This window comes from Salvelinus fontinalis, chromosome 29, assembly GCF_029448725.1.
Source record: "Salvelinus fontinalis isolate EN_2023a chromosome 29, ASM2944872v1, whole genome shotgun sequence".
Classification (NCBI taxonomy): domain Eukaryota; kingdom Metazoa; phylum Chordata; class Actinopteri; order Salmoniformes; family Salmonidae; genus Salvelinus; species Salvelinus fontinalis.
Window position 1 is genome coordinate 16,504,008 of NC_074693.1, and position 22,786 is coordinate 16,526,793.

Consider the following 22,786-nt stretch of genomic DNA (forward strand, 5'->3'; position numbering starts at 1 on the left):
ATGGAGGGAGGAGGGGAGAGGGGAGAGTATGGAGTAGAGGAGGGAAGGAGGGAGGGGAGTGAGGGAGAGGAGGGAGGAGAGGAGGGATGGAGGGGAGATGATGGAGGGAGAGAGGGGAGGGGCATAGATATGATTCTACTACAATGGACCTGCACTACAACACAGAGTCAGCAGAGGAGGGAGGAGGATGGAGGAGAGGAGGGAAAGAGAAGAGGGAGGGAGGAGAGAGGAGGGAGAGTAGGGAGGAGAGGAGGAAGGAGAGGAGGGAAGGAGGAAGGAGGGAAGAGGTTGGAGGGGGGAGGGGGGAAGAGGAGCGAGAGGGAGAGGGGGAGACGGAGGGAGGGAGAGGAGAGTAGGGAGAGGAGAGAAGGGAAGGGAGGGACATAGATATGATTCTACTAAAACGGACCTGCACAAAACAAATAAAGTGTCAGCAGAGGAGGGATGAGGGGGGAGGAGAGGAGGGAAGGAGAGGAGGGAGGGAGAGGAGGGAGGGAGAGTAGGGAGGAGAGGAGGGAGGGAGGAGAGAGGAGGGAGAGTAGGGAGGAGAGGAGGGAGGGAGGTGAGAGGGCGAGTAGGGAGGAGGGAGGGAGGGAGTGAGGAGAGAGGAGAGGGAGGGGGAGACAGAGGGAGAGAGAGGAGAGGAGTGAGGGCCATAGATAGGATGCTGCTACAATGGACCTGCACTACAACACATAGAGTCATCAGAGGAGGGGAGGGGATGAGGGAGGGAGGGAAGTGAGGGAGGGAGGGGAGAGGAGTGAGGGACATAGATACGATTCTACTACAATGGACCTGCACTACAACACATAGAGTCAGCGAGGAGAGGAGAGGGAGGGAGAGGGGGAGACGGAGGGAGGGAGGGGAGAGTAGGGAGGAGAAGAGGGAAGGAGATGATGGAGGGAGGAAGGAGGGGAGAGGGTGGGAGGAGGGGGGAGGAAGGAGGGGGGAGAGGGTGGGAGGAGGGAAGGAGTGGAGGGAGGGAGAAGAGGAGATAAGCAGAGGGAGGAGGGGAGATGAGGGAGGGAGAGTAGGGAGGAGAGGAGAGGAGGGAAGGAGGGAGGAGGGGAGAGGAGGAAGGGAGGGATGGGGGGAGAGGAGAGGAGGGAAGGCGGAGGGAGGAAGGGAGGGGGAGAGGAGAAAAGAGAGGGAGGGAAGAGGAGAGAGGGAGGAGGGGAAATGAGCGAGGGAGGGGAGGGGGGGACATAGACATGATTCTACTACAATAGACCTGCACTACAACACATAGAGTCAGCAGTGGAGGGAGGAGGAGGGAGGAGGGGAGAGGAGGGAAGGGGAGGAGAGAGGAGGGAGGGAGAGTATGGAGGAGAGGAGGGAAGGGGAGAGGAGGGAGGAGAGAGGGATGAGGGGAGAGGAAGGAGGGAGGAAGGGGAGGAAGGGGAGAGGAGAGGAGAGGAGTTAGGGACAGAGACGGGTAGAGAGAAAGAGACAGACAGAGACGGGTAGAGAGAAAGAGACAGCCAGAGACAGGTAGAGAGAAAGAGACAGACAGAGACAGGTAGAGAGAAAGAGACAGACAGAGACAGGTAGAGAGAAAGAGACAGCCAGAGACAGGTAGAGAGAAAGAGACAGCCAGAGACAGGTAGAGAGAAAGAGACAGACAGAGACAGGTAGAGAGAAAGAGACAGGCAGAGACAGGTAGAGAGAAAGAGACAGAGGTTAAAGGGTAAAGAGGGAGGTACAGAGGTAGAGCGTTTGCGTCGCGGTTGAGAAGTAGTGAGGTGCTACAGGTGGGTCTACTGTGATCACATGGTTAGATGGCTGGAGGGAGGGAGGGAGGGAGGGAGGGGGGAGGGAGGGGTGAGGAAGAGGCAGATGATATCAACATCATCAATCATCATCATCATGGTATCACAGTTTCCTACCCCGTGTCCTCTGTCTGTTCTCTCTCTCTCTTATATCTTAACAGTGTTGTTGGAGTACAGGCCGTAGCTCTGCAGCTCTGTGTAAGGAGCGGTAGCGCCCCCTGTGTCTAAGGCTGAGCACTGAAAGGTCTGAGCGGCGGATGCGGCGGCTCGCGCGGTGGACACCTTCATTCTCTGAGACTCGGTTCGCGACTTGTAGCAGAATTCCACCAACGCCACCAGCATGGCCAGGCCCAGCCCTCCAATCAGAATGTAGAATACTCCGGCCACGTTGCTCAGGCTCAACGCACTTGTCTTATCCTGGGGGGGAGAGACGGGGTAAGAAGGAGAGAGGGGAGGACACACACACACACACACACACACACACACACACACACACACACACACACACACACACACACACACACACACACACACACACACACACACACACACACACACACACACACAATGACACCATACATAGAAAACATGTAAAAACACATAGAAACAGCATGCACAGAGACAAACACATGTGGTACACACGCGCACACACACAGACAGACAGAATTGTGTCAGGTCTCTCAGAAAACACATAACAGTTCTGCCCTGCTTAGTTAACTAACCCAAACCCTGCTTAGTTAACTAACCCAAACCCTGCTTAGTTAACTAACCCAAAGGAAATACAGGTAGACAAGATAATATTCACTAAACAACACGTGCAACTTCCCACTACTAATATAACACCCTGGCTTCATTAAGAAACAAACTATTGTTTGAAACTAACGTGACATCGTAAATAACCCACTCACTCCGTACTCAGATACATAGATAATACTTGAAGAGCTAGTCTAACGTTATATACATTTCCTTTCTTTATTTCTGAGGGGGTTTAGATAAAGTGGATTTTTCATGAAAATAAAACTTGAGTCAAATCCTCATAAGATCCATGTATCCATGCAGCCATGCAGCATTCATTTAACAGGCAAAGAGTCTAAATTCACTTTAACCCACATATTGTGGGATGGCCCGTTATCATGTTGGTCTACATTATATATCCATCTAGAACATTAAAGTAGATGTATTCTCTATTTCTAACAGATAAACTCTGGTTATCATGCTGGGGTTGTGGGTTGAGGAGGGTTGAGGTCGTTGCTTTCTTCTCAGCGGTGAGAAACCATGCAGGTCAAGACAATCGGATCATTATCAAACTCCCTGATTCTGCTTTAGGGTTATGTTGGGTGTAGGGGGTTGCTAGCCTCGCGAGACAGCCTGATATTGCAAGCTTAATCATTTAATTTACTGTATGCTCGGAAGCTCAGTCTGGCTCGCAGGACTAACGGGTTGCTAGGCTGAACAGGATCAGTCTGGCTCGCAAGGCTAAGGGGTTGCTAGGCTGAACAGGATCAGGCTGGCACGCGAGGCTAAGGGGTTGCTAGGCTGAACAGGATCAGGCTGGCACGCGAGGCTAAGGGGTTGCTAGGCTGAACAGGATCAGGCTGGCACGCGAGGCTAAGGGGTTGCTAGGCTGAACAGGATCAGGCTGGCACGCGAGGCTAAGGGGTTGCTAGGCTGAACAGGATCAGGCTGGCACGCGAGGCTAAGGGGTTGCTAGGCTGAACAGGATCAGGCTGGCACGCGAGGCTAAGGGGTTGCTAGGCTGAACAGGATCAGGCTGGCACGCGAGGCTAAGGGGTTGCTAGGCTGAACAGGATCAGGCTGGCTCGTGAGGCTAAGGGGTTGCTAGGTTGAACAGGATCAGGCTGGCACGCGAGGCTAAGGGGTTGCTAGGCTGAACAGGATCAGGCTGGCACGCGAGGCTAAGGGGTTGCTAGGCTGAACAGGATCAGGCTGGCACGCGAGGCTAAGGGGTTGCTAGGCTGAACAGGATCAGGCTGGCACGCGAGGCTAAGGAGTTGCTAGGCTGAACAGGATCAGGCTGGCACGCGAGGCTAAGGGGTTGCTAGGCTGAACAGGATCAGGCTGGCTTGTGAGGCTAAGGGGTTGCTAGGTTGAACAGGATCAGGCTGGCACGCGAGGCTAAGGGGTTGCTAGGCGGAACAGGATCAGGCTGGCACGCGAGGCTAAGGGGTTGCTAGGCTGAACAGGATCAGGCTGGCACGCGAGGCTAAGGGGTTGCTAGGCTGAACAGGATCAGGCTGGCTTGCGAGGCTAAGGGGTTGCTAGGCTGAACAGGATCAGGCTGGCACGCGAGGCTAAGGGGTTGCTAGGCTGAACAGGATCAGGCTGGCTCGTGAGGCTAAGGGGTTGCTAGGCTGAACAGGATCAGGCTGGCTCGTGAGGCTAAGGGGTTGCTAGGCTGAACAGGATCAGGCTGGCACGCGAGGCTAAGGGGTTGCTAGGCTGAACAGGATCAGGCTGGCACGCGAGGCTAAGGGGTTGCTAGGCTGAACAGGATCAGGCTGGCACGCGAGGCTAAGGGGTTGCTAGGCTGAACAGGATCAGGCTGGCACGCGAGGCTAAGGGGTTGCTAGGCTGAACAGGATCAGGCTGGCACGCGAGGCTAAGGGGTTGCTAGGCTGAACAGGATCAGGCTGGCACGCGAGGCTAAGGGGTTGCTAGGCTGAACAGGATCAGGCTGGCTCGTGAGGCTAAGGGGTTGCTAGGTTGAACAGGATCAGGCTGGCACGCGAGGCTAAGGGGTTGCTAGGTTGAACAGGATCAGGCTGGCACGTGAGGCTAAGGGGTTGCTAGCTAAATAGTATCTGTAGGTTTTATAAGTTTTGGGTGGGGTGCACCTCTCCCACTGGAGAGGGTACAGCCAGACCAGGCAGGCTGGTGTGGAGAGGTGTTTCAGGGCCTGGCAACAAGAGGAGCATTGGATCCATAGGGGTCACATCCACAGACAGAGAAGGAGCCAAGGTCATGTTAGGAGCCAGGGGTGAGGGGTTAAGAGTGGTCTGAGCCCTTCACAGGGTCCATCATTTAAATCAAAATCTCTCTCTCTCTCTGTCTCTCTCTCGAATTAGGTTGCCATTGCAGACACACCTCAGTCCCATCGTGGAGCCGTAGGGCGCTGTTTTTTGTTGTGTTCTCTGCCTGTCTGCTTTCAGAGACCACTCTGCTGACAACAGCTATGTGTTGTCTGCCTGTCTGCTTTCAGAGACCACTCTGTTGACAACAGCTATGTGATCTCTGCCTGTCTGCTTTCAGAGACCACTCTGTTGACAACAGCTATGTGTTGTCTGCCTGTCTGCCCTCAGAGACCACTCTGCTGACAACAGCTATGTGTTCTCTGCCTGTCTGCTTTCAGAGACCACTCTGCTGACAACAGCTATGTGTTGTCTGCCTGTCTGCTTTCAGAGACCACTCTGCTGACAACAGCTATGTGTTCTCTGCCTGTCTGCTTTCAGAGACCACTCTGCTGACAACAGCTATGTGTTCTCTGCCTGTCTGCTTTCAGAGACCACTCTGCTGATAACAGCTATGTGTTCTCTGCCTGTCTGCTTTCAGAGACCACTCTGCTGACAACAGCTATGTGTTCTCTGCCTGTCTGCTTTCAGAGACCACTCTGCTGACAACAGCTATGTGTTGTCTGCCTGTCTGCTTTCAGAGACCACTCTGCTGACAACAGCTATGTGTTCTCTGCCTGTCTGCTTTCAGAGACCACTCTGTTGACAACAGCTATGTGTTCTCAGCCTGTCTGCTTTCAGAGACCACTCTGCTGACAACAGCTATGTGTTCTCTGCCTGTCTGCTTTCAGAGACCACTCTGCTGATAACAGCTATGTGTTCTCTGCCTGTCTACTTTCAGAGACCACTCTGCTGACAACAGCTATGTGTTGTCTGCCTGTCTGCTTTCAGAGACCACTCTGCTGACAACAGCTATGTGTTCTCTGCCTGTCTGCTTTCAGAGACCACTCTGCTGATAACAGCTATGTGTTCTCAGCCTGTCTGCTTTCAGAGACCACTCTGCTGACAACAGCTATGTGTTCTCTGCCTGTCTGCTTTCAGAGACCACTCTGCTGATAACAGCTATGTGTTCTCTGCCTGTCTGCTTTCAGAGACCACTCTGCTGATAACAGCTATGTGTTCTCTGCCTGTCTGCTTTCAGAGACCACTCTGCTGACAACAGATACAGGGCATTCGGAAAGTATTCAGACCTCTTGACTTTTTCCACATTTTGTTACATTACAGCCTTATTCTAAAATGGATTAAATCGTTTTTTCCCTCATCAATCGACACATAATACCTCATAATGACAAAGCAAAAACTTAAATATCACATTTACATAAGCATTCAGACCTTTTACTCAGTACTTTGTTGAAGCACCTTTGGCAGCGATTACAGCCTCGAGTCTTCTTGCATATGACGCTACAAGCTTGGCACACCTGTATTTGGGGAGTTTCTCCCATTCTTCTCTGCAGATCCTCTCAAGCTCTGTCAGGTTGGATGGGGAGCGTTACTGCATGGCTATTTTCAGGTTTCTCCAGAGATGTTCGATCGGGTTCAAGTCCGGGCTCTGGCTGGGCCACTCAAGGACATTCAGAGACTTACCCTGAAGCCACTTCTGCGCTGTCTTGGCTGTGTGCTTAGGGTCATTGTCCTGTTGGAAGGTGAACCGTTGCCCCAGTCTGAGGTCCTGAGCGCTCTGGAGCAGGTTTTCATCAAGGATCTCTCTGTACTTTGCTCTGTTTATCTTTCCATCGATCCTGACTAGTCTCCCAGTCCAAGGCGATGAAAAACATCCCACAGCATGATGCTGCCAGCACCATGCCTCACCGTAGGGATGGTGCCAGATTTCCTCCAGACGTGACGCTTGGCATTTAAGCCAAAGAGTTCTTGGTTTCCTCAGACCAGAGAATCTTGTTTCTCATGGTCTGAGAGTCCTTTAGATGCCTTTTGGCAAACATGTTGCATTTTACTGAGGAGTGGCTTCTGTCTGGTCACTCACTCTACCATAAAGGCATGATTGGTGGAGTGCTGTAGAGATGGTTGTCCTTCTGGAAGGTTCTCCTATCCCCACAGAGGAACTCTGGAGCACTGTCAGAGTGACCATCAGGTTCTTGGTCACCTCCCTGACCAAGGCCCTTCTCCCCTGATTGTTCAGTTTGGCCGGGCGGCCAGCTCTAGGAAGAGTCTTGGTGGTTCCAAACTTCTTCCATTTAAGAATGATGGAGACCACTGTGTTCTTTGTACCTTCCCTAGATCTGTGCCTCGACACAATCCTATCTCGGAACTCTACGGACAATTCCTTCGACCTCATGGCTTGGTTTTTGCTCTGACATGCACTGTCAACTGTGGGACCTTCTATAGACAGGTGTGGGCCTTTCCAAATCATGTCTAATCAATTGAATTTACCACATGTGGACTCCAATCAAGTTCTAGAAATATCTCAAGGATGATCAATGGAAACAGGATGCACCTGAGCTCAATTTGGAGTCTCATAGCAAAGGGTCTGAATACTTATGTAAAGGTTTTTATTGTTAATACATGTGCACAAATGACTAAAAACCTGTTTCACTTTGTCATTATGGGGTATTGTGTGTAGATTGATGAGGGAAAATGTAATTTAATCAATTTTAGAATAAGGCTGTAATGTAACAACATGTGGAAAAAAGTGAAGGGGTCTGAATACTTTCCGAATGCCCTGTATCTGTTGATCTCTGTATGTTTCTATTCCCTCTGGTTGATGTTAGCTAGATCAGCAGAGTGCACTTTACAATGATGTACTTCAACACAATGTAGTAGTATACATAAGGACAATCTGATTCTGACACGAGGGATGCCTGCAACAAGATCACCATCATTCGTTAGCTATGCATCACTCCAAAACAACCTCACAGAAAGTGAATGTTACTCTCTCTCCAAAGAGACATACCGACATGTAATGCTTAGAGGTACTGTGTACGTAGCTGATGTTCTGCAATAAGGAGCAGGCAGCATACATTATGTTCTTGTGTATCACAACATATGACCTCTAACATATTTGATTTAACAATGTAAACTCCACAGTTTTACCGCAACCATCAAGGTCATTAGTTCATTCAATCCTTGGCCTCATTATGGAGAGAACAGTGAACGGCTCCCAGTGCCAGAGAGAGAGAGAGAGAGAGAGAGACAATCTCAGTCACTATACTAATGAGTACCAGTGGCATGTTAAAGAGAGATAGAGCAAAAGTTTGAGATATAAGGGCTGGACTGGGAACAGACCTTACAGGGCTTTTGTAGTTTCAGACTGATTTTGGATCAGGTGTTTTGAGGAGGTTGTGAGGAGTGTTTGGGGGCTAGGACTGGTCTAGGATCAGGGGTTTTGAGGAGGTTGTGAGGAGTGTTTGGGGGCTAGGACTGGTCTAGGATCAGGGGTTTTGAGGAGGTTGTGAGGAGTGTTTGGGGGCTAGGACTGGTCTAGGATCAGGGGTTTTGAGGAGGTTGTGAGGAGTGTTTGGGGGCTAGGACTGGTCTAGGATCAGGGGTTTTATGCAGGTGTGTTTGGGGGTATAAGGACTGAGTTATAGTGTGTGACTGACCTTGCGTCCGGAGTCGTTGCTGCCACACTCTCCTTTATCGTACCACCATTTGTTCTTTAGTTTGTCTAAAACGGCCTGCTCATTGAGCTTCAACACGGCTAGGTTTACCGGGATCCTGCACGTAGACCACACCACACCCAGGACAGGGCAGGGCCATAACATAAATAACATAGCATAACATATGTTATGTCAGTCATTCAGAACATGTCCAATCATATACCATATCTACGCATCTAGGTTTACTGCACTTTAGCTGTGTCAGTGGTTAGTAGTCTGAACCCTCACACACACACACGTTCACTCACAGGCAAGTACATAAAGTATACATCAACATCATTAGCAACATACACATGTACATCAGAGTCAAAGTGATATGTGTTAATACTCCATCTCTCCCTACTGTACGGTAGTAGATGTGTATTACTGTATCACTTTGGGTAACCGGCACACCAGCTGTGAACCCTCTGTTACGGAACACAACACGTCAGAAAAGATTCTGATTCTGGAGTCTATTCCCCTTTAAAAGCTGTAGGAGCATCTAGGTAGTAGGAGGTGCTTGGGGACAAAGACACAAACAAACCCAATGCTGCTGTTTGTGTGGAGACTTCAGCTTGACAGGGATCCTACACATGAATAAAAGACCACCCTTACTTATTCATGAGAACAGGGTAAGGGGTGGGGGGGCTACTAAAATACAAACTGTGCTAATTCCAGACACCTTCTTCCCAGAAGGGCTACAGTAGTTTATGTTGGCTAGGGAGAGAGTATAATGTTTCTCTGTAGTTTTAAGTTGGCCCCTTTACACAGAGTTGAAGCACTTGTTACCCTGCGTGTTGAAGTCGGGGCCATAGAACTATCCATGGCTTGGGAGAGATACAATATCATGTCTCTCTTGTGTTTTACAGTCGTCAGGAAGTGTTTCCATCCAGAGTGTCTGAGCAGCTTTGTGATTGGCCAGTTACCCCCCCTGGTGGATCAGCGTGGTTGGTTGAAACAGGGTTCTGACCTTGGAGTCCCCGCCCCCGCTGCCACACTCGCCCTTGTCGTACCACCATTTGTTTTTCAGTTTGTCCAACAGGCCTTGCTCGTTCAGTTTTAACACGGCCAGGTTAACAGGGTTTCTTTAGAACGATAATAGATACAATCATAACTGGGTCAGTTTTCCTGGGTTAGGAAATACTAAAAACATTTATTTTATGGACAAGTCTATAAATATATATTTATAGACTGTACAGAGCGATTATGAAAATGTTGGAGCTATATTTGAATAATGATAACTGTATAATGACAAAGTATATGGACAGGTAGGTAAGTAGTTATGATTCTGAATGCTGAACCACCTGCATGGCTAAGACTATGGCGATATATGGAGTGAAGACACCATGACGTTGATCTGGAGTTTGGACACTCTAAATGCTTGATATACAGTATATTATTTGTATATCTCAATGGACTGAAATGCTTGCTGGTTATACTTGAGTCAGGTTTAAGCACAGAGAGGACAGGACTTATTCGAGGAGGGAGACAGCAGATATCATGGAGATGCTTCAGATATGGAAGCCTGCCTGCCTGTCTCTAGATGATCATGTCCTTTGTGTTTCCACTATGTGGATATGTCTTGCTTTGGAAACTGAGAACTATAAATATCACAACCTCCCTTAACATTCTTAGAGACAGCAATTCAGTGTTCAGAAATGAAGGGCTATCAGCATTCGATCCATACAAATATGCTTAGTTGTGTAACGGCGTTCCTCTCTCTCTTCATAAGAAGAGGAGGTGTAGTGATCGAGCCAAGGCGCAGCGGGTTGTGAAAACATGATGAGTTTTATTTATAAGACAAAAACGAAACAAACTATACTTGAATAAACTAACAAAATAACAAAACTAAAATAGACAGACTTAGTACGACGAACTGACATAACACACGCAGAACGAACGAACAAGTACTTACTAAAAAAACGCACGAACAAACCGAAACAATCCCGTATGGTGTAACATCGACACAGACACAGGAGACAATCACCCCCAAACAAACAGTGAGAACACCCTACCTAAATATGACTCTTAATTAGAGGAGAACGCAAAACACCTGCCTCTAATTAAGAGCCATACCAGGCAACCAAAACCAACATAGAAACAGATAACATAGACTGCCCACCCAAAACACATGCCCTGACCTAAACACATACAAAAACAACATAAAACAGGTCAGGACCGTTACAGAACCCCCCCCCCCTCAAGGTGCGAACGCCGAGCGCACCAGCACAAAGTCCAGGGGAGGGTCTGGGTGGGCAGTTGACCACGGTGGTGGCTCCGGCTCTGGACGCTGTCCCCACACCACCATAGTCACCCCCCGCTTCTGTCTACCCCTCCCAATGACCACCCTAAAACTCACATCCCCTAAATAAACGGCCAGCACCAGGAGAAGGGGCAGCACCGGGACAAGGGGCAGCACCGGGACAAGGGGCAGCACCGGGACAAGGGGCAGCACCGGGACAAGGGGCAGCACCGGGACAAGGGGCAGCACCGGGACAAGGGGCAGCACCGGGATAAAGACCAGCACCGGGATAAGGGGCAGCACCGGGACAAGGGGCATCACCGGGATAAGGGGCAGCACCGGGATAAGGGGCAGCACCGGGACAAGGGGCAGCACCGGGACAAGGGGCAACACCGGGACAAGGGGCAACACCGGGACAAGGGGCAGGTCCCGGCTGATATGCTCTGGCAGATCCTGGCTGAGGGACTCTGGCAGGTCTATGCAGGCTGACGGCTCTCGACGCTCATGGCAGGCTGACGGCTCTCGACGCTCATGGCAGGCTGACGGCTCTCGACGCTCATGGCAGGCTGACGGCTCTCGACGCTCATGGCAGGCTGACGGCTCTCGACGCTCATGGCAGGCTGACGGCTCTCGACGCTCATGGCAGGCTGACGGCTCTCGACGCTCATGGCAGGCTGACGGCTCTCGACGCTCATGGCTCGCTGGCGGCTCTGGCTGCTCATGTCTGGTTGGCGGCTCTGGCAGATCCTGTCTGGTTGGCGGCTCTGGCAGATCCTGTCTGGTTGGCGGCTCTGGCAGATCCTGTCTGGTTGGCGGCTCTGGCAGATCCTGTCTGGTTGGCGGCTCTGGCAGATCCTGTCTGGTTGGCGGCTCTGGCAGATCCTGTCTGGCGGGCGGCTCTAGCGGCTCCTGTCTGGCGGGCGGCTCTAGCGGCTCCTGTCTGGCGGGCGGCTCTAGCGGCTCCTGTCTGGCGGGCGGCTCTAGCGGCTCCTGTCTGGCGGGCGGCTCTAGCGGCTCCTGTCTGGCGGACGGCTCTGTAGGCTCATGGCAGACGGGCGGCTTTGCAGGCTCATGGCAGACGGGCGGCTTTGCAGGCTCATGGCAGACGGATGGCTCAGACGGCGCTGGGGAGACGGATGGCTCAGACGGCGCTGGGGAGACGGATGGCTCAGACGGCGCTGGGGAGACGGATGGCTCAGATGGCGCTGGGGAGACGGATGGCTCAGATGGCGCTGGGGAGACGGATGGCTCTGGCCGGATACGGCGCACTGTAGACCTGGTGCGTGGTGCCGGAACTGGAGGCACCGGGCTAAGGATAAGCACCTTCCTACTAGTGCGGGGAGCAGGGACAGGGCACACTGTATTCTCAAAGCCCACTCTATACCTGATGCGAGGTACCGGCACTGGTGACACCGGCCTGAGGACAAGCACATCAGGATTAGTAGGGGGAGAAGATACAGTGTGTTCAGGGCTCTGGAGACGCACAGGAGGCTTAGTGCGTGGTGCCGGAACTGGAGGCACCGAACTGGATACACGCACTACAGAGAGAGTGCGTGGAGGAGGAACTGGGCTCAGGAGACGCACTGGTAGCCTAGTGCGTAGTGTAGGCACTGTAGGTACTAGGCTGGGGCGGGGAGGTGGCGCCGGAAATACCGGACCGTGGAGGCGTACTGGCACTCTTGAGCATTGAGCCTGCCCAACCTTACCTGGTTGAATGCTCCCGGTCGCCCGACCAGTGCGGGGAGGTGGAATAACCCGCACCGGCCTATGTAGGCTAACCGGGGAAACCATGCGTAAGGCCGGTGCCATGTATGCCGGCCCGAGAAGACGCACTGGAGACCAGACGCGTTGAGCCGGCCTCATGACACCTGGCTCAATACCCAATCTAGCCCTACCAGTGCGGGGAGGTGGAATAACCCGCACTGGGCTATGCACTCGTACAGGAGACACCGTGCGCTCTACTGCGTAACACGGCGCCTGCCCGTACTCCCGCTCTCCACGGTAAGCCTGGGAAGTGGGCGCAGGTCTCCTACCTGCCCTTGGCCCACTACCTCTTATCCCCCCCCCAAGAAATTTTTGGGAGTTACTTACGGGCTTTTTGGGCTTCCGTGCCAGATGCGTTCCCTCATAGCTCCGGTTCCTCTCTCCGGTAGCCTCTGCTCTCCTCAGTGCCTCCAGCTGTTCCCATGGGAGGCGATCCCTACCAGCCAGGATCTCCTCCCATGTGTAGCAACCCTTTCCGTCCAATATATCGTCCCATGTCCATTGCTCCTTCCTTTCCTGTCCCTTACTCCAATTACTCCGCTGCTTGGCTCTGGAATGGTGGGTGATTCTGTAACGGCGTTCCTCTCTCTCTTCATAAGAAGAGGAGGTGTAGTGATCGAGCCAAGGCGCAGCGGGTTGTGAAAACATGATGAGTTTTATTTATAAGACAAAAACGAAACAAACTATACTTGAATAAACTAACAAAATAACAAAACGAAAATAGACAGACTAGTACGACGAACTGACATAACGCACGCAGAACGAACGAACAAGTACTTACTAAAAAAACGCACGAACAAACCGAAACAATCCCGTATGGTGTAACATCGACACAGACACAGGAGACAATCACCCCCAAACAAACAGTGAGAACACCCTACCTAAATATGACTCTTAATTAGAGGAGAACGCAAAACACCTGCCTCTAATTAAGAGCCATACCAGGCAACCAAAACCAACATAGAAACAGATAACATAGACTGCCCACCCAAAACACATGCCCTGACCTAAACACATACAAAAACAACATAAAACAGGTCAGGACCGTTACAAGTTGTTGAGTTTTGAGACTCACTTTAGAGTAGACTGAAGTTTCTCTCACTCCTTTCAGGGTTGATTATTGACTCTAGCATTGAAAGGAAACCACCGACTAGCTCAGCGAAATGAACTACCACATCCATATCTATAGCACCTCTCTGATAGGCTACCTGTCTCTCTCAATCCCAGGAACTGTCTCTCTCTCATCCCAGGTAGAGTCAGACATTGACTTTTATGTGTTCATGTACAGTATATAACAATATACCCTGTTGGTGGGTTAGAGGTCGAGTAGATGAGGCGACAGAGTGCTTGGTGGTGGGTTAGAGGATAGAGGTCGAGTAGATGAGGCGACAGAGTGCTCGGTGGATGGTTAGAGGATAGAGGTCGAGTAGATGAGGCGACAGAGTGCTCGGTGGATGGTTAGAGGTTAGAGGTCGAGTAGATGAGGCGACAGAGTGCTCGGTGGATGGTTAGAGGTTAGAGGTCGAGTAGATGAGGCGACAGAGTGCTCGGTGGATGGTTAGAGGTTAGCGGTCGAGTAGATGAGGCGACAGAGTGCTTGGTGGTGGGTTAGAGGATAGAGGTCGAGTAGATGAGGCGACAGAGTGCTCGGTGGATGGTTAGAGGATAGAGGTCGAGTAGATGAGGCGACAGAGTGCTTGGTGGTGGGTTAGAGGTTAGAGGTCGAGTAGATGAGGCGACAGAGTGCTCGGTGGATGGTTAGAGGTTAGAGGTCGAGTAGATGAGGCGACAGAGTGCTCGGTGGATGGTTAGAGGTCGAGTAGATGAGGCGACAGAGTGCTTGGTGGTGGGTTAGAGGATAGAGGTCGAGTAGATGAGGCGACAGAGTGCTCGGTGGATGGTTAGAGGTTAGCGGTCGAGTAGATGAGGCGACAGAGTGCTTGGTGGATGGTTAGAGGTTAGCGGTCGAGTAGATGAGGCGACAGAGTGCTCGGTGGATGGTTAGAGGATAGAGGTCGAGTAGATGAGGCGACAGAGTGCTCGGTGGATGGTTAGAGGATAGAGGTCGAGTAGATGAGGCGACAGAGTGCTCGGTGGATGGTTAGAGGATAGAGGTCGAGTAGATGAGGCGACAGAGTGCTCGGTGGATGGTTAGAGGTTAGAGGTCGAGTAGATGAGGCGACAGAGTGCTCGGTGGTGGGATGAAGTACACACCAGGGATGAAGCTAGGACAAGGTCAAAACACAACAGTATACACCAGGGATGAAGCTAGGACAAGGTCAAAACACAACAGTATACACCAGGGATGAAGCTAGGACAAGGTCAAAACACAACAGTATACACCAGGGATGAAGCTAGGACAAGGTAAAAACACAACAGTATACACCAGGGATGAAGCTAGGACAAGGTCAAAACACAACAGTATACACCAGGGATGAAGCTAGGACAAGGTAAAAACACAACAGTATACACCAGGGATGAAGCTAGGACAAGGTCAAAACACAACAGTATACACCAGGGATGAAGCTAGGACAAGGTCAAAACACAACAGTATACACCAGGGATGAAGCTAGGACAAGGTAAAAACACAACAGTATACACCAGGGATGAAGCTAGGACAAGGTCAAAACACAACAGTATACACCAGGGATGAAGCTAGGACAAGGTAAAAACACAACAGTATACACCAGGGATGAAGCTAGGACAAGGTCAAAACACAACAGTATACACCAGGGATGAAGCTAGGACAAGGTAAAAACACAACAGTATACACCAGGGATGAAGCTAGGACAAGGTAAAAACACAACAGTATACACCAGGGATGAAGCTAGGACAAGGTAAAAACACAACAGTATACACCAGGGATGAAGCTAGGACAAGGTCAAAACACAACAGTACACACCAGGGATGAAGCTAGGACAAGGTCAAAACACAACAGTATACACCAGGGATGAAGCTAGGACAAGGTCAAAACACAACAGTATACACCAGGGATGAAGCTAGGACAAGGTCAAAACACAACAGTATACACCAGGGATGAAGCTAGGACAAGGTAAAAACACAACAGTATACACCAGGGATGAAGCTAGGACAAGGTCAAAACACAACAGTATACACCAGTGATGAAGCTAGGACAAGGTCAAAACACAACAGTATACACCAGGGATGAAGCTAGGACAAGGTCAAAACACAACAACAGTCTTCAGGGTAACAACAGTTGAGATCCTGTGAAGTGAAGAGCTATTAATGTAGCAATTCTGAAATATGAATTCAATCAAACTGGCATCGTATTTCATATTAATTGTACTAAAATGATACTGCAGAATGGTTTCAGACACTGTGAGAATATTCAGTAGACTCCCCTCACAGGTAGACGCTTCTAGATTCAGAACGTGTCCTGTGTGAGAACAAAGGTGTCACCAGGCAATACCTCTAAGGCACATTTGATTGAACAGAGCCCTTGGTAAACAAAAAAGAGGGTGTTCACTAATTTCTGATTCGAACAGAGAATAATTCAAAAATGATCATTTACCCATAATTTATTATAAATTATAATTTACCCACATCTTAAGTGTCTAACCAGAACAATGGGATCTCAATGAATGAAAGAGACCATTCAGTCCGAAATTGTCTCATACTCTCTTACAAAACATTATCTGAGTAATGAAGCCCATCTTCTCTGTCAGTATCAGACATCTGTGAATACCACGACCACGCTCAGTGTGTGTCTGATCTTAGGCCGCTGGGGGGAGAAAGGAGGGGTTAGGAGTGTATGTGTGTTCCGTGTCTGTGAGCGTGTGTGTGTGTGTGTGTGAGAGAGAATGAGTGAGAGAAAGAAATGGATTGTGAGAAAGGACCTTCGCTGTGTGCATTCAGCCTACAGAGACAGTCCACTAAATTACTATTCAAAGACACTAAATGAAATCTCCCCATAGGAAACTTCTCATTAAAATACATGTTGATTAGGACCCCTCCAAGCCCTTTCTGGAACAGAATAGATGGAGATGATTAGGACCCCACCAAGCCCTTTCTGGAACAGAATACATGGAGAGGATTAGGACCCCTCCAAGCCCTTTCTGGAACAGAATACATGTTGATTAGGACCCCTCCAAGCCCTTTCTGGAACAGAATACGTGGAGAGGATTAGGACCCCTCCAAGCCCTTTCTGGAACAGAATACATGGAGATGATTAGGACCCCTCCAAGCCCTTTCTGGAACAGAATACGTGGAGAGGATTAGGACCCCTCCAAGCCCTTTCTGGAACAGAATACATGGAGATGATTAGGACCCCTCCAAGCCCTTTCTGGAACAGAATACATGGAGATGATTAGGACCCCTCCAAGCCCTTTCTGGAACAGAATACATGTTGATTAGGACCCCTCCAAGCCCTTTCTGGAACAGAATACGTGGAGAGGATTAGGACCCCTCCAAGCCCTTTCTGGAACAGAATACGTGGAGAGGATTAGGACCCCTCCAAGCCCTTTCTGGAACAGAATACATGTTGATTAGGACCCCTCCAAGCCCTTTCTGGAACAGAATACATGTTGATTAGGACCCCTCCCAGCCCTTTCTGGAACAGAATACATAGAAAACATGGACTGTGGTCATGAGAGGTGAGGTTAGGCGGGTGCTGAGAGGCCTGCAGCTATTACCAAATAATACAAATAATGACAAATACAAAATCAGTTTTTCTAATCATTTCTCAATAAAGCCTCATAACATCAGTCTGCATTGATGATCTGAGTGCTTACAGGAGTAGAGTGAAAACACTAGACAGACGTCTGTTTAAATAGTCCCACAGAGCTTCTGCCCAGATACATTGTTTATGGGAGCTGTGTGTGTGTGTTTGTGTGATTGCTTGTCTCAAGTCAGAAACAGAGAGGGTGAGAGAGAGACAGAGAGCGAAAGAGAGCGAAAGAGACAGAGCGAGAGAAAGACAGAGAGAGAGAGAAAGACAGAGAGAAAGAGAGCAAAAGAGACAGAGAGAGAGAGAAAGACAGAGAGAAAGAGAGACAGAGAGAGAGAGAAAGACAGAGAGAGAAAGAGAGCGAAAGAGACAGACAGAGAGAAAGAGAGACAGAGAGAAAGAGAGACAGAGAGAGAGAGAAAGACAGAGAGAGAGAGAAAGAGAGAAAGAGACCATAGTTGAGGATTCAAAGGAACCAGGCCAAATAAAACTGCACTAGAACACAACACAGAGAGAGAACAGAGGAGAACAGAGGAGAACAGAGGAGAAGAGAGGAGAACAGAAGAGAACAGAGGAGAACAGAGGAGAACAGAGGAGAAGAGAGGAGAACAGAGGAGAACAGAGGAGAAGAGAGGAGAAGAGAGGAGAAGAGAAGAGAACAGAAGAGAACAGAAGAGAACAGAAGAGAACATAAGAGAACATAAGAGAACATAAGAGAACAGAGGAGAACAGAGGAGAACAGAGGAGAACAGAGGAGAAGAGAGGAGAAGAGAGGAGAAGAGAGGAGAACAGAAGAGAAGAGAGGAGAAAAGAGGAGAACAGAAGAGAACAGAAGAGAACAGAGGAGAAGAGAGGAGAAGAGAGGAGAAGAGAGGAGAAGAGAGGAGAAGAGAGGAGAACAGAAGAGAACAGAAGAGAACAGAAGAGAAGAGAGGAGAACAGAAGAGAAGAGAGGAGAACAGAGGAGAAGAGAGGAGAACAGAGGAGAAGAGAGGAGAACAGAGGAGAAGAGAACAGAGGAGAAGAGAACAGAGGAGAAGAGACGAGAACAGAGAAGAGACGAGAAGAAAGGAGAGTCAAGGAGAGAGGAGTAAAGGAGAGGAGAACAAGTGCTTCTGAAGGAGGGGGGAAAGAAAGTGGGGGTCAGATTTCCACAGACCACTTCTGTAAGCACTCAGAGTCCTGTCAGCCTGACCAAGGCCCAAGAGGTGGATGTCAAGGGCGTAGCAAGGCTTCAGCTCTCACAGACACAAAGATATACTGTTCTGCAGTAGTCATAGAGGTTACACAGACACAAAGATATACTGTTCTGCAGTAGTCATAGAGGTTACACAGACACAAAGATATACTGTTCTGCAGTAGTCATAGAGGTTACACAGACACAGAGATACAGTGGCAGAGATACAGTGGAATTACCTGGATTTCTGCATAAATTGGTCATCAAATTTGATCTGATCTTTATCTAAGTTACAACAACAGACAAACACAGTCTGCTTAAACTAATAACACACAACAATATGTTGTCATGTCTTTATTTAACGGCTTCATTTGGCCGACAGATAGCCTAACATTCTCCTGCAAAATGTCTTGATAAACTTGGGAATTCATTTTTCCGTCGATGATATCAAGCTGTCCAGGTCCTGAGGCAGCAAAGCAGCCCCTATCCATGATGCCCCCTCTACCATACTTTACAGTTGGGATGAGGTTTTGAGGTTGGTGTGATGTGTCTTTCCTCCACATAGTGTTGTGTTTTCCTTCCAAACAACTCAGCTGTAGTTTAATCTGTCCACAGAATATTTTGCCAGTAGCGCTGTGGAACATCCAGGTTCTCTTTTTAGAATTTCAAATGTGCAGCAATGTTTTTATTGGACAGCAGTGGCTTCTTCCGTGGTGTCCTCCAATGAACACCATTCTTGTTTAGTGTTTTACGTATCGTAGACTAAGTCTTTAGCTGACGCTCTAGGATTCTTCTTAACCTCATTGAGCATTCTGCGCTGTGCTCTTGCAGTCATCTCTGCAGGACGGCCACTCCTAGGGAGAGTAGCAACAGTGCTGAACTTTCTCCATTTATAGACAATTTGTCTTACCGTGGACTGATGAACATCAAGGCTTTTAGAGATACTTTTTTAACCCTTTCCAGCTTTATGCAAGTCAACAATTCTTAATATTAGGTCTTCGGAGATCTCTTTTGTTTGAGGCATGGTTCACATCAGGCAATGCTTCTTGTGAATAGCAAACTCAAAATGTGTGAGTGTTTTTTTAGGGCAGGCAGCTCTAACCAACATCTCCAATCTCATCTCATTGATTGGACTCCAGGTTAGCTGACTCCTGACTCCAATTAGCTTTTGGAGAAGTCATTAGCCTAGGGGTTCACATACTTTTCCCAACCTAAACTGTGAATGTTTAAATGATATATTCAATATAGAAAAGAAAAATACATGAATTTGTGTGTTAATAGTTTAAACACACCGTGTCTGTCTATTGTTGTGACTTAGATGAAGATCAGGTCAAATTGTATGACCAATTTATGCCGAAATACAGGTAGTTCCAAAGGGTTCACATACTTTTTCTTGCCACTGTATACAGCTCTGCAGTAGTCATAGAGGTTACACAAATTGCCATTGTGAAAATATAAAGACACCTTTTAACAGTAGGTCATACATGCTGCTTATGACACAAAACAGCATGTCAAGTGTTTGATGTTTATAGTGCATGCATCTCAAAATGGCACCCTATTCCCTACATAGTTCACTACTTTTGACCAGCACATTGTGGAACTTGGTCAAAAGTAATGCACAATATAGGGAAAAGGGATGTATCTAGTATCTCCATACAAACAATCTGCATGCAAAAAAGGCTGGCTAAGCCATATCCAGCTCTGAGGCAGAGGTGCAGTTCCACGTCATTACCTGAGGGGTGAGCCCTTGGGCGTGGCGATACCGTATCCTTTAGAGTCCAGGTTCCCCCCCACCTTCATGGTGTCACAGGGTTTCCTCTGCTCGATGTACTCGTTCATGGTGGACTCTAACAGGTAGGCATACTTCCCTTTGGACTTCCTCACCCTCATCACACCCTCGTCTGTGGTCTTCACAAACACTGAGGGGTCGGCCGACTTCATGTACGACCACATCTTCTCAAACACTGCGATCTTAGACCGCTGGGGAGAGAGGAGGGGTTAGGATTGTGTGTGTGTGTGTGTGTGTGTGTGTGTGTGTGTGTGTGTGTGTGTGTGTGTGCGAGTAAACTGCATGTACATGCCAGTCAAACAGGTGTGTGTCTATAAGTAAACCACAGGTCTCACCCTGAAGAACTCCTTGGTGGAACCAGCATCTAGAGTTCCGTAGGCGATCTCAGTCTGTTTAGCCAGGTCCTCAGCACTCTCTATGGGAGACACCATCCTCTCCACTGTGAGGAAAGCAGCCAGGTTGGCCGTGTAGGACGAGATGATGATGAGAGTGAAGAACCACCACACGCCACCCACTATCCGCCCTGACAGAGACCTAGAGGGCGAAACAGCCAGAGACAGGAGTTTGAGACATGCCTACAGACACCTACGTACATAACCCATAGGATATGTCCAGCTACACTTGAAAGGAGAAAGATATAACGGTGACTAACCCCATTCTGTACAAATCTGAGCAACCGCGGCATTCAAACGAGGCTGCAATGAAAACGAATGGGATTGTAGCGACCGTGTTGGTATCAACATCTGGGGTGTGAACTAGGTTTCATGGTAATGGTAATGGCTCAATAGTATTGGAGAAAAGTTGAAAAAACTGACCCCACCGACGCTGTACGTTAAATTGTGACGTGTCATGAAGTAACGTGTGTGTGGCATTATGCACCTCATTCTGTGTGGTACAGCCTCTCTGCAACAGGTGTAGCGCTTCTCTCACAGTTTAAAAACAAGAAAGGGACAGGGACAGGGGAAGGGGAAGGGGAAAGAGGTAAGGGGTAACGGGGAAGGGTAAGGGTAAGGTAATCTAGCATGACATGACAGTATGCATCCTCCACCCCGACTCCATACAGTACAGCAGTCTCTGTCTGTGTCTCATCATCAGACACCATGCTGTGTCCCAAATAGCACCATATTCCCTTCACAGTGCACTACTTTTGACCAGGGCCCCTATATAGGGAATAAGGTGCCGTTTGGGATACACCCCTGCCTCTACTGTAATGTCATCAAGGCTCTGGGAGAGCTGTGTTAAATGTGCTGAGACAAGATAACTGAGCATCACAAAGGAACTACACCACATTCATCTCACCTTAAGGAAGCTGCCAGCGTGTTTCACGGAGGCACACACATTAATTGGTGGTGATTAATAACAGGAGGAGGAAGAGGAGGCCACTTAGTCACAGCTTTTCAAAAACAAACCACTGATTTGTCGGAAGCCAATTCCCCTAGTACCTTTCTCTGTGTCTCGGGAAGTGTCCCAAATGGAACCCTATTGCCTTTATGGTGCACTGCGTCTGACCAGGGTCATGTGATAGGCCATATAGGGAACAGGGTACCACATGGGCTGTAGCTCCGTCTCTCTGCCCCAGGAGAACACGACTGAGCACTAACGATTAACTGTATCTCTGTTACGTACCATTCTCTTCTCTGGCACGTCAGACTCAGAGAGAGTACAGGACAGAGAGTGTACAGGACAGAGAGAGTACAGGACAGAGAGAGTACAGGACAGAGAGAGTACAGGACAGAGAGTGTACAGGACAGAGAGAGTACAGGACAGAGAGAGTACAGGACAGAGAGAGTACAGGACAGAGAGAGTACAGGACAGAGAGAGTACAGGACAGAGAGAGTACAGGACAGAGAAAGATAGAGAGCTTTTACGTGATCAACAATAAGCTGAAGCGAAAACAAAAAAGGGTTCCAGGGTTTAGTCTTCGTGTAGTTAGTGAAGTAGAACATTAAAAGGAAGATTGAACAAGAAAACAAGAGGGAAACTATTTAGGATGAGAGAAGATAGGAGGATGATGAAAAAGTTACAAGGCCTGAGAAGAGATGGAAAGAGGGTATGAGTGAAAGAGAAGAGAGGGAAAAGAGCATATGTGGAGACCTACCACAGTGTTAAACCTGAGCAGGCTTTAGGTGGAGGAGGATATGTCTGCATGTCTGTCCATCTGGGTATACTATATCCCTTCCTCTCTATCCCTCCTTCCATGCATGCTCCCATCCCCTGCTTCTCTTCTCTCTCTCTCTTTTTATTTAACCTTTATTTACTTAGGCAAGTTAGTTAAGAACAAATTCTTATTTACAATGGCGTCCTACCCCCGCCAAACCTTCCCGTAACCCGGACAACGCTTGGCCAGTTGTGCAACACCCTATGGGACTCCCGATCACTGCCAGCTGTGATTCAGCCCAGGATCGAACCCGGGTCGCACTGAGATGCAGTGGCTTAGACCACTGCGCCACTCGGGAGCCCTCCTAGCTCTCTGTCTCTCTCTCTCTCTCCCTACCCCTCACACCCTCCCTCTCTTTCTCACTCCCTCTCGCTCCCTCTCTCTCTCTCTTCCTAACCCTTACCCTTCTCACTATCTCATCATCTCTTTCTCACTCTTATCTACGAACAGTCTAATTAGTACTAATCAATCATCACCAACATATAAACCCCAAACTGTACAGCAGGGGTTCTCAAAGTGAGGTCCATGGTCCTGGAGGGGGTCCGCTGCAAGATCTCAAAATAGAAAATACACTGAAC

The 22,786-nt window shown here is 49.1% G+C and overlaps 1 protein-coding gene across 2 annotated transcripts in view; it reads right to left on the reverse strand.

Annotated features, from left to right (window-relative positions):
- The window catches only part of gria1a (glutamate receptor, ionotropic, AMPA 1a), a 252,731-nt gene that overhangs the window by 5,040 nt on the left and 224,905 nt on the right, over positions 1–22,786 (reverse strand). Inside the window, exons 12-15 of one of the 2 annotated variants that reach the window (XM_055888385.1) lie at positions 20,386–20,584; positions 19,994–20,241; positions 8,356–8,470; positions 2,052–2,186 (exon numbers count right to left, since the gene is read on the reverse strand). In XM_055888385.1, coding sequence (XP_055744360.1) covers positions 2,052–2,186; positions 8,356–8,470; positions 19,994–20,241; positions 20,386–20,584 — 697 coding nt within the window. Of the gene's footprint in view, positions 1–2,051; positions 2,187–8,355; positions 8,471–9,361; positions 9,477–19,993; positions 20,242–20,385; positions 20,585–22,786 lie in introns of both variants that reach the window. The other variant, XM_055888384.1, reaches the window with a different exon arrangement.